This window comes from Pieris brassicae, chromosome 10, assembly GCF_905147105.1.
Source record: "Pieris brassicae chromosome 10, ilPieBrab1.1, whole genome shotgun sequence".
Lineage (NCBI taxonomy): Eukaryota > Metazoa > Arthropoda > Insecta > Lepidoptera > Pieridae > Pieris > Pieris brassicae.
The window spans coordinates 16193190-16207215 of record NC_059674.1 but is presented as its reverse complement, the minus strand read 5'-3'; the positions used below and the strand labels follow the sequence as shown (position 1 = coordinate 16207215).

Below are 14026 nucleotides of genomic sequence, written 5' to 3'. Positions count from 1 at the left end.
TATGGAATGGGATGTTAAAGAAAATAGGATTGCAGTGATCACCTGTGGGCAAAGTGGGTATAAAGCCATCGTTAGTCATATTCCAGATACTTTAACAGCTTGGTATCAGCCGTATACGTACAACGTACCTACTATTAACAGATACAATACTTCTACATAAAAACGGGGCAGCCGCGTGCTGTTAGAACTACAAAGCTCACAATTCTGAATAAGCTATTTTTGTGGAAAATTAGTTAAAACTTCAGCCAAAGTGTCAAGATCAAGATACGGTCTTGGATCACGTTGTGAAACCTCTCTGCAATACGTTTTTTAAAAATCTACCGTGGAGTTTCCAGCAGAATTCTGCACCCGGTCACAAGGCACGAACTACCCAAGCCTTCTAACCAACGTTCCGGACTTTATAAGAGCTGAAGACTGGCCCTGATCTAGCCCCGACCTCAACCATTTAGACTTCAAATTATGGTCAGTTTTAGAGGACATGTCCTGCTTTAAACGACACAGCGATTAGTCTTAAAAATCTTTGGAGAAAGCAGTTGCGAAATTTCCCATGGAAACAGGGCGTAAATTCATAGATTCGTGGCCAAACAGATTAAAGGCCAGTATAAAAGCCAAAAGTGGCCATTACGAATATAATATTTTTTCTCAGACTTTTAGAATTTAGAATTTAGACAGATTTAGAATCGTTTAGACGTTCGCAATTTTCAAGTTCAAGACTAAAACTACCTTAATCCACGTTGCAAAAAAGCAAAGATTTACATGATTGTCTATGGTACATTCGTTCCGAAAGTAATGGACCGACTATAATGCTGATGTGATCGAGATGGTTGCTGTTTAAAACTCCATTCACTCATCAGCTGTGTGAGATGTGACAGCAATGTACTACAAGTCGTACTTCGGCAATAAACGTCTATCAACTTTCTTTATCGATTTTATATCGTCTCACAGTTCAGATTTCTCTATGGAGGGTTATAGACATATGGAATGCACGCACAGAACTCTTGTCTAGTGGTATACAAGACACAATACCTTTATAAATATTTTAAGGGTTAAAAATGAAACACATAATATGTACAAAACCTATATTTAGGAAATAACCCTTTTCACCATTCAAATCAAAAAACCTTTCAATGTGTTTTTGATCAACTTAAATTATACTTCTGTTAAAAAATGAAAAACTATTAACGATCATTTTATAGTCTATTACCAAGAATTGGATTTATTATCTGACGTTTGTCCATTATGACGTCACCAAACTCTTGTATGTATTAAAACGATCTACGTCATCAAAATGTATTTTTTTTTAATTTTACAAAGAAGTTTGATCATTCATGTCTTAACACAGCATATTGTTTTTGCAAAGTAGCATAATACCCAGTTTCACACCTTCCAGTAATTTACCCCATAATCCCAAATCACTACACTCTTATTCAATGGGGAAACTATTTAAGTATTATGGAGCGATCGCTTACGAATTTGTATGGACTAAGTGACGTCACAAGTGAGAATTAAACGCCGTACATCGACGCGTTTTATGACAAAATCCTATTTTCCTAAACAATAATCGCAATAAATATACAATATTCAGGGTCTTATCAAATTAATGAGCTATATATACCTAAACCTTCAAGGCCTTATAAAGGTTCGACTGAACGAAGAATGGCATTCCTGAAGGTTTAAGTTTAGTCTTATAGTAAAGCCTTGAATTTATACACCTATTAGAAACGATCATTTAGTTCAATTTTGCAAAAAAAAACTACTTATCCTAACAGTAAAGATGTTTCTTTCAGATATGCTACATTAGATAAAGGTGTTTTATTAAAAACATTAAAATTTGACTTTAATTTATTGCTTGGAGGCCATAAGAATCATCGCGTGTACCCGTTCCTAAACAGGATTCATGACTATGCGTGTATTGAAACGTAATGTCGCTATAATAAACCATATTTTGGCGCGCTTTTTGTTATCTATGACAAGTAATAGAAAACGTAAATTTGATTTAAGAACGCAATACAAATGGTATTTTTAATAATGGAATGAAGTTCAATTCGAATGCTCTGGAAGTCCATAGACTGTATGGGATTTAAATATGGAATAGATAAAAAATATTTAAGGGCGAGTGAAGACACACAAAATTTTTGACAGATGGTAACTAATATTGCGACATCTCTCATGCTTATGACACGCTTATTAATTTCGTAGGATTTCTTTTAAAAACATTGTAATTTCCACTAAAATTAGTGTAAAAAAATCACACGCATATTCCGTTATTTAAATTATTATCTACTAATAAATGCTAACTAAAGCTCGTATTTGTTCTTCAATTCATTTATCTTGTCATCGCTAAGACCCTCCTTTGTTTTACAATGGACCAGCATTTTATTGACCACTGAAAAACAAATTACAAATGAATTACAAACATTACTTCAAATACCTGTATTATTTACCCACAGACCTTTGAAGGCTATAAATAGATATACAGATTATACTTTGAAGTCAAAAATAGAATTTTGCCCCCCCCCCCCCCCACTGTTACCACAAAAACTGGATAAAAGTAACTGTTTGTATTCAAATTTTTTATGTATGTGTATTTTGATAATTGTATTAATATTATATAGATAGTTTAATGTATGTGTGTTTAATTTAAATCAAAACAAATTAAATAAAGTAAATACTTACAAAGTTTATCATTATCAGCCAAAAACATAGCTAGAGCGGAAAATCTCTTGACGCGTGTGAAGGCTTGAAGGTATAGACTCAGACCCCGTGTGTATCTGTCCTTAAATTCGTATAATACACTCAATAATTCCGATAAAACATCACTTTCTAATGCATTCGCAAATATCGACGGTATATTTGATGGGTCTATTATCTGAAAACCACATAACTTGAATTAGTATTAGAAAATAAGATAACCCCCTCCAGAATAAACTTGGAAGCCAATATGATAAAACTTGGTATGTTCCCTGAGTTGGGTATCCTGAAGGATATGGAGGAAAGGAATGATGAAACATACTAGAACTTATTTCCAAAGAAATTGTAACATAATTGTGTAAACCATCTTTTTTGAAGACGGCTTAAAGTTGCTTTTTTCCAAAAGGACATTTTTATATAGTATTATTTCAATTGTTTCAAAGACCATTTCTTTGAAACAATTGAACCAAGGCCAAGGCCATACGGAAAGGACTTTATCTGATATTAAGTGATACCGCAGCCCATGGACACTCAATGCCGGAGGGCTCGCGAGTGTAGTTCAAGCCAATCATTTTTTTTAGGATGTTATCCTAAGAAAAAAATTATATAATGATGGGAGATATTTCGCTTAATATTTTTTTTTTTAATTAAATTTGAATTTGGAAACTTGTTTCGTCCGTATAATTTTATACCTCGGCTATAAGATATTAAAATACGACTGTATTAGTTGACCTGTTGATTAGGCTAGAAATGCTGACAATGTTAGAATTGCTGATTGGGCTAGATATTCTGACCATGCTACAAATGCTGACTATGCTAGAAATGCTGACTCTATTTGCGATATTTTACAATAAGTGTTGGTTGCCATTTTTTATGATGATTTGCTATTTTAAAAGAGTACCGAGACTATTTCTCTACCGGCTTTTTCTCTCGGCCTACACCACCTGTCTTCTTTGCCGATGAGTAGGGATGTCTACCGATACAAATTTAATGACATGGAATAAGTGATACCTACCTGTATCTTATATTCCATAAATAAACATATTTTTATTTTATGCTAGAAACGCTGACTATGCTAGAATCCTGACTGTGCTATAAATACCATGACCTTCTGGCATGGTCATTATTTCTGATGGCATGGTCATGATTAAATATAAATAGACTGAATCTGAACGTTGCTTTAGTTAACCTATTAGCATCCTTGCCGAAGGACAAAACACGGTTTATAATTTAGAAACATGAAACGCGTTTATACCATGTAAAAAATATCAAAACGCTGAAACGTTTTACAATTTAAAATCAACATAACACAAGTTTTAATCCTATACAGAACGTAAATAAAATACAGTCATAATACTCACATTTAAGTAGTTACTCCTAGCCTCAACCGAACCCTTTAAACACTTCCATTCATTCATAAATTGAACACTATTGACTGGCGGGACCATTTTATCCATAGATTTAATTTCGGTTGAATTAATTTCTATGTTATCGCCTTTAGCTGACAGAGCGCAGTCTTTTGTTTCATCTGAGTTGTTATTGGTGTCGCCTTGGGCTAAATTGTCTATTGTTTTGGCTTCTACTTTGGGTACTGTGCAGCCAAGGGGAATTTCTTGTATTGTAATGTGTTTGAGGGCTCTCTGAAAGTCAAGTTAACATATTTATAAGCAACATTTCTACTGAAAAAAATTGTCTGTAAAATCGGTTTACGATAGCTTAATGTCACAACTACATAACAAAACATTTATGCATATTTAAGTCTTCGATTGGAAGAAAAGTACATGCGGCGCATGAGTAATATGAGCGTAAAAGGACAATTAGCGTAACGGGACAATGAGTCATGCTCTTTTGGGCGTTCATCGATTCATCATAAATTGTCTCGTCAAAAGTTAGCTTAATATGAGCGTAACAGGACAATTAACATAACGGGACAATGAGTCATGTTTTTTCGGGCGCTAATCGATTTATGTCAAATGTATACATGTTCTGTATTGCGGTCTACAAAAGTTATTCTTTACTAATACATACAATTAAATACAATATACAAGAAAATGTGTCATCACAATTTTTACACACACATAAATTATAATAGAGCATAAGAGAGCTAACAAGGAAACAAGCAACAATAAAAAATAATTAAAACTGAATGTAAACTCAAACTAAACAAAGTTACGGTAAGTTGAAATATTGTTGTAAAATATATCAATATTTTCATCAATATTAGTAAATAAGTTGTAAGAGCGAGATAGCCTATTCACTGGACCTCTTAAAAGTGAGAGTTTATTTTTAAGTAGCCCAACAATTACTATTATATAAAGTAATGACAATACCGAGGTTTTCTAACACCATCTAAAAATTTAACGAACGAACTTTACTGAAATGTTCGCGCATAATTTGTTAATGGTCACTTAGTCGACCAAAACAAACACTGTGCCGTACAGTTCGGCACATTGGTGGGATCGTACATTAAAATACGCAAAAGTTCGTAAACCTAGAAACAATAGCTTATATTAAACATTACCTTGGACCTCAAATGCGGTGGCTTCTTCACGGTTTTAATGACTGTAATATTTTCGCCAACACCGTTCTTCCATTTTTCCTGCGGCGTTGATTCAGCTGTAGTAATTTCCACCACTTTTGGTTTGGATTCGATAGGGGTTATGGACTTGGATTCCAACGTGGGGGTTGATAACGGCGATGACTTAGATTTCGACTGGAATCATATATCGAGATGTAAATAACTCTTGTTAAACAGGGTCAAACGAGTCTGCGGGACGTCCAAAAGGAACAGTTTTCGCAACCCATGGACACCCATCTTACTGTATGCGTTGCCTGCCTTTAAGTGAGGAGTATGCTGTTTTTTGATGTTAAACTACTTTATCGGCGTTAGAACATTTACAGTCCCATTTTTCGCTTACGCGCCATCTTTTTCTTGTCTCAACCACGGCTGATTCGAAGAGATTCGAAGCCATTAATAACAAATATAATATATATATAATAATTCTAGTAATAATTCTATTACAATTAATGAAATTCTGTAATAAACTTAGTAGTTATAAGGTAAAATGAAGTAATTGCATTATTTGTATTCATGTCAATGATAATAAAAGCCTTTTGTTAAACTTTATGTAACCAATTTCAGCAAAGTTAGTAGTAGATCATTTTTTGAAAAATAAGGTCATAAAGAATTTTCACTTCTTACGGGTGTACACTAGTACACACACACATATTTTATTTTTAAATTAGTAGGCTCTTTTCTTAATAGTTAACTTCCTAGTACTGCTAATAGTACATTAGTAAAAATTACTACCTATACGGGGTCCTGACACATGGATTTATGTGTATGACACCTGTATGTCACAAAGCCATTTCTTTTTCTGATTGGAAGTTAGTTCGCGCTTACTATTATATATATATATATATATATCTTATTCTAAAAGGTTCTATTATTTATATCATCTAAGACCTATTATTTCAAATTTATTTTATGTATGGATCTATTATTTCAAAACTACTTTAACTATTTATTTACTATAACAAATAGAATGGTAACATAGCTCTATTTGTAAATAAAAAATGTGTGAAGACATGGCGCAGTGTATATTTCGAGTGGAATATTTTCCCATACAACATTGGGGGCCATTGTTTTGTGATCATTTGGCCCAAAAAAAGCAATTATCATACAAAACATGACATGCAAAAGAACATTTTTATTGTATCACAAAAGGCAGGTAACATAGCTTCAACTATACATAGGCAGATTTTGTTCAGTATCAAAATGTATTTCGCAATTCGTACCTCATTTAATTTATAATTGTTTAGTATTTAATTATATATGAAAGCCATATTTCATATATAATTAAAATATGGGGTACAATAAAATCTACCAAGAAACCAAAATTATGACAATTGAACAGCTATATGTTTATATCTTATAAAAAAAAATTAAATAACTCTCTCCATAGTAGCCTATCCTAAAAAAAATCAAACACCACTACACGCAATACTCGTCGAGCGAGTTTGTTTATCTTGCCAAGCCGCGTACAAATTATTTGAAAAAGTTTTAAGTATGTGTAGTAGGGTGTGCAATTATTTAACCAATTACCGTCTAAAATTCGTAGTATTAGCGCGTGTCACTAATTCAATAGGGCATTTATGATACATATCATAACATATCATAAATACTAGGCTCAGTAGACTGAATTAAGCCGGCTGATAGCGACTTGTATCTCGTTCGTATATATTAAGTTTCTCATGTAAATAAAAATACATTTTTTGTAATGAGAAATAAAGTTCTTAAAACATTAAACATTTCTATACAAAATTACGTACGCAGAACCTACAAAAGATAATCAGATATAATCCTCTGTTATACAAAAAAATATACTTACGCCTTTAGTTCCCATTCTCGCTTTGATTGTTTCCAATTGTTTTCTCGCAGCTACATTGTTAGGCTCAAGCTTTAACACCTGTAATTACAATATATAGGGTTTAAACCACAATTATTTACAGATTTTTAAATAGTATAGTTAACCACTTTGAAAATGAAAGAGAATTCAATTTTAATATGGCTCATCTGTAGACTTCCAAAAGCCTAATGCCTTCATAAATAATAATAACTTAATACATGAATATCTCTTGAAATACTAGACAAATTCTAGAAATAAGAAATTTACTCTAAACTGTTTACAGCTTATACGTGGGTAACACTGAAAATGTTCAGAACAGGCCAGTTAGAAATATTACTAATGAAAACTTTTTAAAATTTCAATTATAGAACTCTATGGTAACCTAATGTTGCATTCATTTGTCATTTGATTTTGTGAATTGGCGGCAAATCTCAAACTCTTGTTACACGTGAAAATGAACTTAACGCGAGAAATGTATTTTATTATTAATCAAGCCGTTTTTCATTTTCTAAACATTTTCAGTGTTACCTAGTTATATACGACAAATTTAACCATAAGTGAACTAAACAATATATTTAGGATTTTTTTTATATACCACGGGTGAAATTTTATACAAGTAATTATGTAAAATTTTATTATCAATTGCTTTTACCAAATTTAAAATAATATTTAATAGACAGGAACAAGAACACATTAAGTTTAGTTATTTCAAAGTGGATTACTTGTATAAATCCAAAGTTTTTTTTTAATACATTTATATAAATTTAATAAACTATTCTGTTTTACATATAATATTCTACTAACACAACAATAAAAATATTATATCTGTATCTATTTCATGATATTTTTATCTTCATTAAACAAAATTGCTCTACCTCTAGGTCAAGAGGCACTCTGTCACGCCTCTAGCCCAACACTACTCTATTGAATTATATATAAATAGTTTATTTATTACCTCATAGAGATCAGCACTGGCAGATCTCAAAGACCCAAGTTTCTCCCTAGCAGTGGCTCGTCTCTGTAATGCTTTTACATATGTCGAGTCCAATTTCAAAGCTTCAGTACAGTCTTTTTCTGCTTGATGAAGGCTGAACAAATAAATATTATTATATTGTGTATTAGGTGCAAAGTTGAATTGCTTTTTATTAATGCCATTAATAATAATAAAAAAAAGAAATTGAAAAATCCCCCAGGTCCCCACAACCTAAAAATGAGACAATCAAAATTTTACTTCTGGACACACTAGCAACATTAACAAAAATATTCAATGAAATATTGGATACTGAAAGTATTATTTTAAATTTTTCTACACAATGGACACAAAGCACAATAATCCTATTCAACAAGAGACAAGGAGACAAAGAAGACCTTAGCAAGTATTGTCCTACCAGTCTTATTTCCAACATGTATAGTCTTTGCAAAAGTCATTCTCAACTACATCACCAAATTACTTGACGAACAATAACCTATTCTCCTGTGTGTTGGAACTACACTGGGACGACTGGGGCACAATTCAAAAGCTTGTGACTTGCCAGAGAAGTATGGAAAGGAGCATACTGCTACACTAAATGATAGAAAAAGAGATGCAGATCTCTGAATGATATTGGAAAATGCAATAGGATCTATTAGGCTTAAATGGTGATGGACAGGACACCTGATGAAACAAAGCCACAGAACCAATTGGTCGAAAAAAGTCACCCAATGGACACCTAGCTACAACACCAAGCAGAGAAGTGGTAGACCATACGCATGGTGGGGAGATGACTTTCAAAAAGCTACTGGTCCTCTGCGGCAAAGACTTGCCAGCGATAGGAAGCACTAGAAGCAGCTAGGGGAGGCCTTCGTGACGTGAAGGCAAGCTGTACAAGGACAGCTGTGCAACAAAACCGTTATAAAGAACTTTTTTATATACATATGTATTTTTGTTACCTTCTCGTGTACAAACTGAAATAGGGCTTTGAAATTGAAAAATGACTTTAAATATATAATTTTTTTTTCATTTAAAAAGTAATTTTTTTTTAATGTTTTCTTAGATGAATCCTTACTGTTTAACAGTAATTTGCCTAAATTGATAAACATTATCTTTAAGTAAGTTGTATTATTTGCAAAGACCTATCTACATCTAAAAAGAATTTAACATGTTCCCTTCTGTCTATAATTTTTTTTAAAACTAAATAGTATTACCAAAATATTATAGACTCACTTTATAAGAATAAAGTTACTACATTGCAGCTATCAATAGTTCTGAACTGCACTTATTGTTAAGATAATTTCAATAAATACCAACCTGTCCTTCTTAAGATAACAAAGTCCTCTATTAGCATAGTAAATAGCATCATTTTTTACTAATTCAATAGCTCTATTATAACAAGATATTGCATCATCCCATTTCTCTTGCTTCACAAATGTATTTCCCTGTTAATTAAAATATAAGAATAAGAATTACAACACTTGTATAAAAATATGGAACTTATTAAATCAATAATACTATATTGCCCATATTACTTTATTGACACAGGAATTTGTACTTAAGGTAAGTTTTTATATTATTTTGAGAGATTTAAGGAACAATAGCAGTAAATAAACTGTTAGCTTCTATTTAGTTAGTTGAACAATTTATTCAGAACTCTATTTAACAGCTTCAGTGACAAGGAGTTTCTTGTCAGTTCTTGATAATTTGAAAACTAAATGTAAATTTAAAGACATTGCTTTATTTATGTAGGTATGAGCATTACAATGTTATGTGTAAATGTATGAAATTAATTTGATTTGATTAACTGTTCCCTGTGAATTAGCAATTCTCAGTACAATGGTTATTAACTGTTAATAAATAATATAATGAACACAAAAAATCCTTTACCCTCTCTTTCTCATATTGAGCTTCCTCTCTTAACTTCTCCTGCTTCTCTTGCTCGCTCTGTTTGCTATCAAGGGACATTGGGCCCATTTCTGCCATATCTACTTCTTCACATGCTTTGTCCTACAATAAACATGTTTCATTTTTGTTTCAAGGAGGTAAAAACTTATTAAAATGCACTTAGACGTTAGACCAAAATACATACCACATCGAATTTCTCCCAAGAACTGTAGTCGGACGAGGATATTCTATTTAGTTGCTTCTTTTTCACTTGAATTGGCCTCTCTTTGCGTGTCTTGCTTCTCACTGGAGGTAAATCCTATTTCCAAAATTATGCATCAAAGTCTAAAATTAAACTTATTAATATACAGTAATCATACACTGCATAGACAAAGATACCAATTATCAAGACTTGAACTACAAAATAACGGCCAAAGTAATAAGCTAAACACATTTTACAAAGTGAATTTTATTTGTTAATTACTATTATTTTATTATATATTATAGGTCTACTGTGAGAATACGTTTTATAGTGCAAATGAACATGTAAATGGCTCTAAACCTGCTCAAAGTTTCCGTTGAGCGCGGCCTCTTTACGTTTCATCTCCGATTCCCAATTCTGCAAGTCTGTGAGATATGTTTGTAAGGACTTCACATTGTCTCGAGCATTTTTTTGGATCTCAAAAACTTTATCCATTTCTATTGCAAGAAAAAAGGGTTCTTTACCTGCGTTTTGCTTGGTCAACCTATGATACTTAGTAAAATAATGGTTTGGATTGGTAAGTTTGATCGATATTTTTTTTTGTTATTCTGTTGTCAAATTGCCAGGCAACCAACTGTCAAAACATTACATCAAAGTCATAAATAGTTTTTCGTAAATATCAATTAATTAAATAATATATGAGGAAACTTGTTTTTGTTGTATAGTTGTCTGGTGAATTAACATCAATTTTAATCCATATAAATATCTCTCATCACTTATTAACTGTCAAAGTGAAATAAATTATTTTTTCACAAGATGGCGTTTCCAACGAAATGTAACTATGATGTCACCAAAGAAAAGTTTGCATTTAAATGACTTAAGGTAAGATGACGCTTTTAGCAAAGTACTGCTGGTGAAAAAAAGACTGACTTTTATTCAGCCAGACAAGAGATAATAGTTTTCTGAGAGTTTTCGCTATTTGACAGTTGTGAATAACTAGAATCGATATTCTAATAACCATTAGTGTTTCCATGATTGCGCTATCGTAGAATTTGTCATAAGTAATGGGTTTCTCATAAACACATGAATTTCTACTAATTAAAAATTTTCAAAATCTTTGTACCTACGGTTTGACTGCAATGTAACGACGATATACTGTTTAGAAGGTAAACAATATTGACGCAATGCTAGATAGATATTTTCTTCAAATATAGCACTGATAATATCTGACCTTACTTTAGATCATGACTCACTTAGAAACATTCATCACAGCCAATCATGATATTTGCATAATCCATAAACTACGTGATTTCAATTTTCTTGCTAAAATTACACTTCCAAGGACGATGTCCTACTTTGATGAACTGTATTATTTCAATTACAATTGTATGTCAATTTATAAATTTACTTGATTAACTATAGGTAGTTATTCTGTTAGTAGTATCATTAAATCTAAGGAAACATTCAATCATTGCGAAGTATTGCTAATTTAATTTCCTAAACCTTATAAAAATTTAAACGCCTGCATCGCATACGCCCTCTGGGATTGGGAATGTCCATCACTTAAAATTAGATCGTTCGATTCTGTTCTATAAAAAATCTAACTAGTTAAATATAAATAATCTGATATCATTGACTAGTCATTTCCCGTAGTTTCACCCGACAACACGTATTCCTAAGGAGGTGGCGTGTGTACGTATATTTTTTTAGGAAACTACGACTATGCTACTTGTTATTGAACAAGCAATATATATAACGTTATGCAATTCCTCAGTGCCAAAAACCTTTCATATTTATAAATTACAAATACAATGACGATGTTATGCTTTACTAACATTGAGAAAAATGGCATAGCCGAGTATGGACGCGGGTCTTCGGTGAATTGAACACTAAACCACTAAGCTAACTCAAAACTTTTTAGATTTATATTTGCTGTCAAAAGCTATTTTTAGGTGTCAAAAGTATTGATGTTTTTATTAACACACATTTCACTTCAATGTGGTTGTTTGTCTGTGTTTTTATAATTATTCAATTTGAATCTTTAATCGGCTAATTTATCTAAAAAAAGTCTAATTATTTACAATTTTATCACCATGATAAAGTTAACTTTAATGTTAAGGCAATTTTTTATATAATTTTAATTTTTCATTCAGTTCGTTGCGAAAATTATTATAATTTTTAAAGCATATTACTATCAATAATAGCGATAATTAGATTGAGTGAACATTTTGTAGGTACCTACTTATATACAATATTTGTTTTCCAAAGGTACTTTAATAATAATAATCAATGGAGCCACAACCTTTTTTTAGGTCTGGGCCTCAGATTTCTGTATCTGTTTCATGATCATTTTGTGAATTGAATAGGCAAGTAGGTGATCAGCCTTCTGTGCCTGACACACACCGTGGACTTTTTGCTTCGAGCTAAGGTTAAATGCGCACATAGCAAGAAAATCCATTGGTGCATAGCCGGGGATCGAACCTACGACCTCAGGGATGAAAGTCGCACGCTGTGCCACTGGGCCAACACTGTTCTAGAAAAAAATGGTACTTTATACTTTTAATATATGTATTTTAGCATTGAAATCATTTTTGCTTTAGTCGCCTCCAAATATAGGCCCTTTAACGTTTGTCAAAGTTTAAGTCAAAGCGAACACCAAGAACTTAATTAAAACATATACAACATATTGATTCAAATATTGGATCGATAAACCATCAAAGTGAGGTCGCATTGTACGACCATTGAACGATTTGATCACGAATTGTTGATGCAATTTAGACAAAGTATGTAATTTGCTTTAGTATGGGCGGGTGTAAAGTAAGGTGAAAATTATAGGGCTGATGAATCTTACTAAGACTAATGTATATATGTGTAAAATTTATTTTTTTATTTTGACTAGTGTTCCGCTTCTTCTTCGTAGACGTAGTTAATTACTGAAGATCGTACCTATCTTGAAACGACGTGCTGCGTCCACGCCACTCTATCCCAGCTTTTCAATGCATTAGGGATGTTGCGAACTATAATTGTCTTTATTTGGTCCAACGTGTAGGCTCCCGACTTCTCCTGCCATCTCTCCTCCCTACCATTACCAGCTTGTCGAGACGTATTCGTTTCACTCCTGGCAATATGGCGCAACAATCTCCATCAACACAACATATCAAATGCAGAATCTTTGGAGCTGCGAATAAAGAAATACTATAATAATTTAAACCTATTATTAGTGTATTTGTACTGTCTTTTGTTAACATAGCTTTTTCACATTAAGAAAACACTTTTTAAACGGATTGAAGCTGTTTTATTATTATAAACTTATAATTATTTACATAATTTTAAATTAAACATTTTTTCCGACGTTTCGCGTGCTTTCCAGCGTGCGTGACCACGCACGTGTAAATAATTAAAAGTTTATAATAATAATACATAGCTTCAATCCGTTTAAAAAGTGTTTTCTTAGTTAAACCTCTTACTCAATTTTAGGTGTCCTAAATTTAATTAAAAGCTGTACTACACACAATAATGATGTATTTATTGCGTAACAAGAAACCAAAAATATGATTCAATTCTAATGATTGATCACTTTCAGATAACTTAGAAAAAATAAAACCCGTAAAAAAATTATTCTACGTTTGTAGAAAAAACGACACTAACAATAGAAAAAAGGTATTTAATACATTGCAAGTTTTATTATAACGCAATATCTAGTTAGATAAAGTTTATTTAAATATCACAAAAAAATATTTCTACTTTATTAAAGAAATGGACATTTTTTATTTTAAAATGTTGACTATGCTAACTTCGGAGTGTCGGTTGCGGTTGTCGGTTTTTTGTAACGGTGTGCGCGCGCATCGTAAAAATTTACCGTCATAA

General features: G+C 32.1%; 1 protein-coding gene across 4 annotated transcripts; it reads right to left on the bottom strand.

Annotated features, from left to right (window-relative positions):
* Positions 1–1065: 1065 nt before the first annotated feature.
* On the bottom strand, positions 1066–10786 carry LOC123715403 (RNA polymerase II-associated protein 3-like). 4 transcript variants are annotated; one of them, XM_045670395.1, is made up of 11 exons: positions 10684–10700; positions 10520–10584; positions 10163–10276; positions 9961–10080; positions 9388–9515; positions 8056–8188; positions 7083–7160; positions 5213–5404; positions 4053–4331; positions 2677–2869; positions 1066–2386 (listed from the first exon to the last, which is right to left on the bottom strand). In XM_045670395.1, the coding sequence occupies exons 2-11, from the start codon at positions 10559–10561 to the stop codon at positions 2298–2300; spliced, it is 1368 nt and encodes a 455-aa protein (XP_045526351.1). In that variant the 5' UTR covers positions 10562–10584; positions 10684–10700; the 3' UTR covers positions 1066–2297. The 4 variants fall into 4 exon arrangements, with proteins under 4 accessions (XP_045526351.1, XP_045526352.1, XP_045526350.1 ...); XM_045670396.1 differs by lacking the exon at positions 10520–10584 and having other exon boundaries at positions 10684–10786; XM_045670394.1 differs by having other exon boundaries at positions 10520–10751.
* Between the last annotated feature and the right edge of the window lie 3240 nt (positions 10787–14026).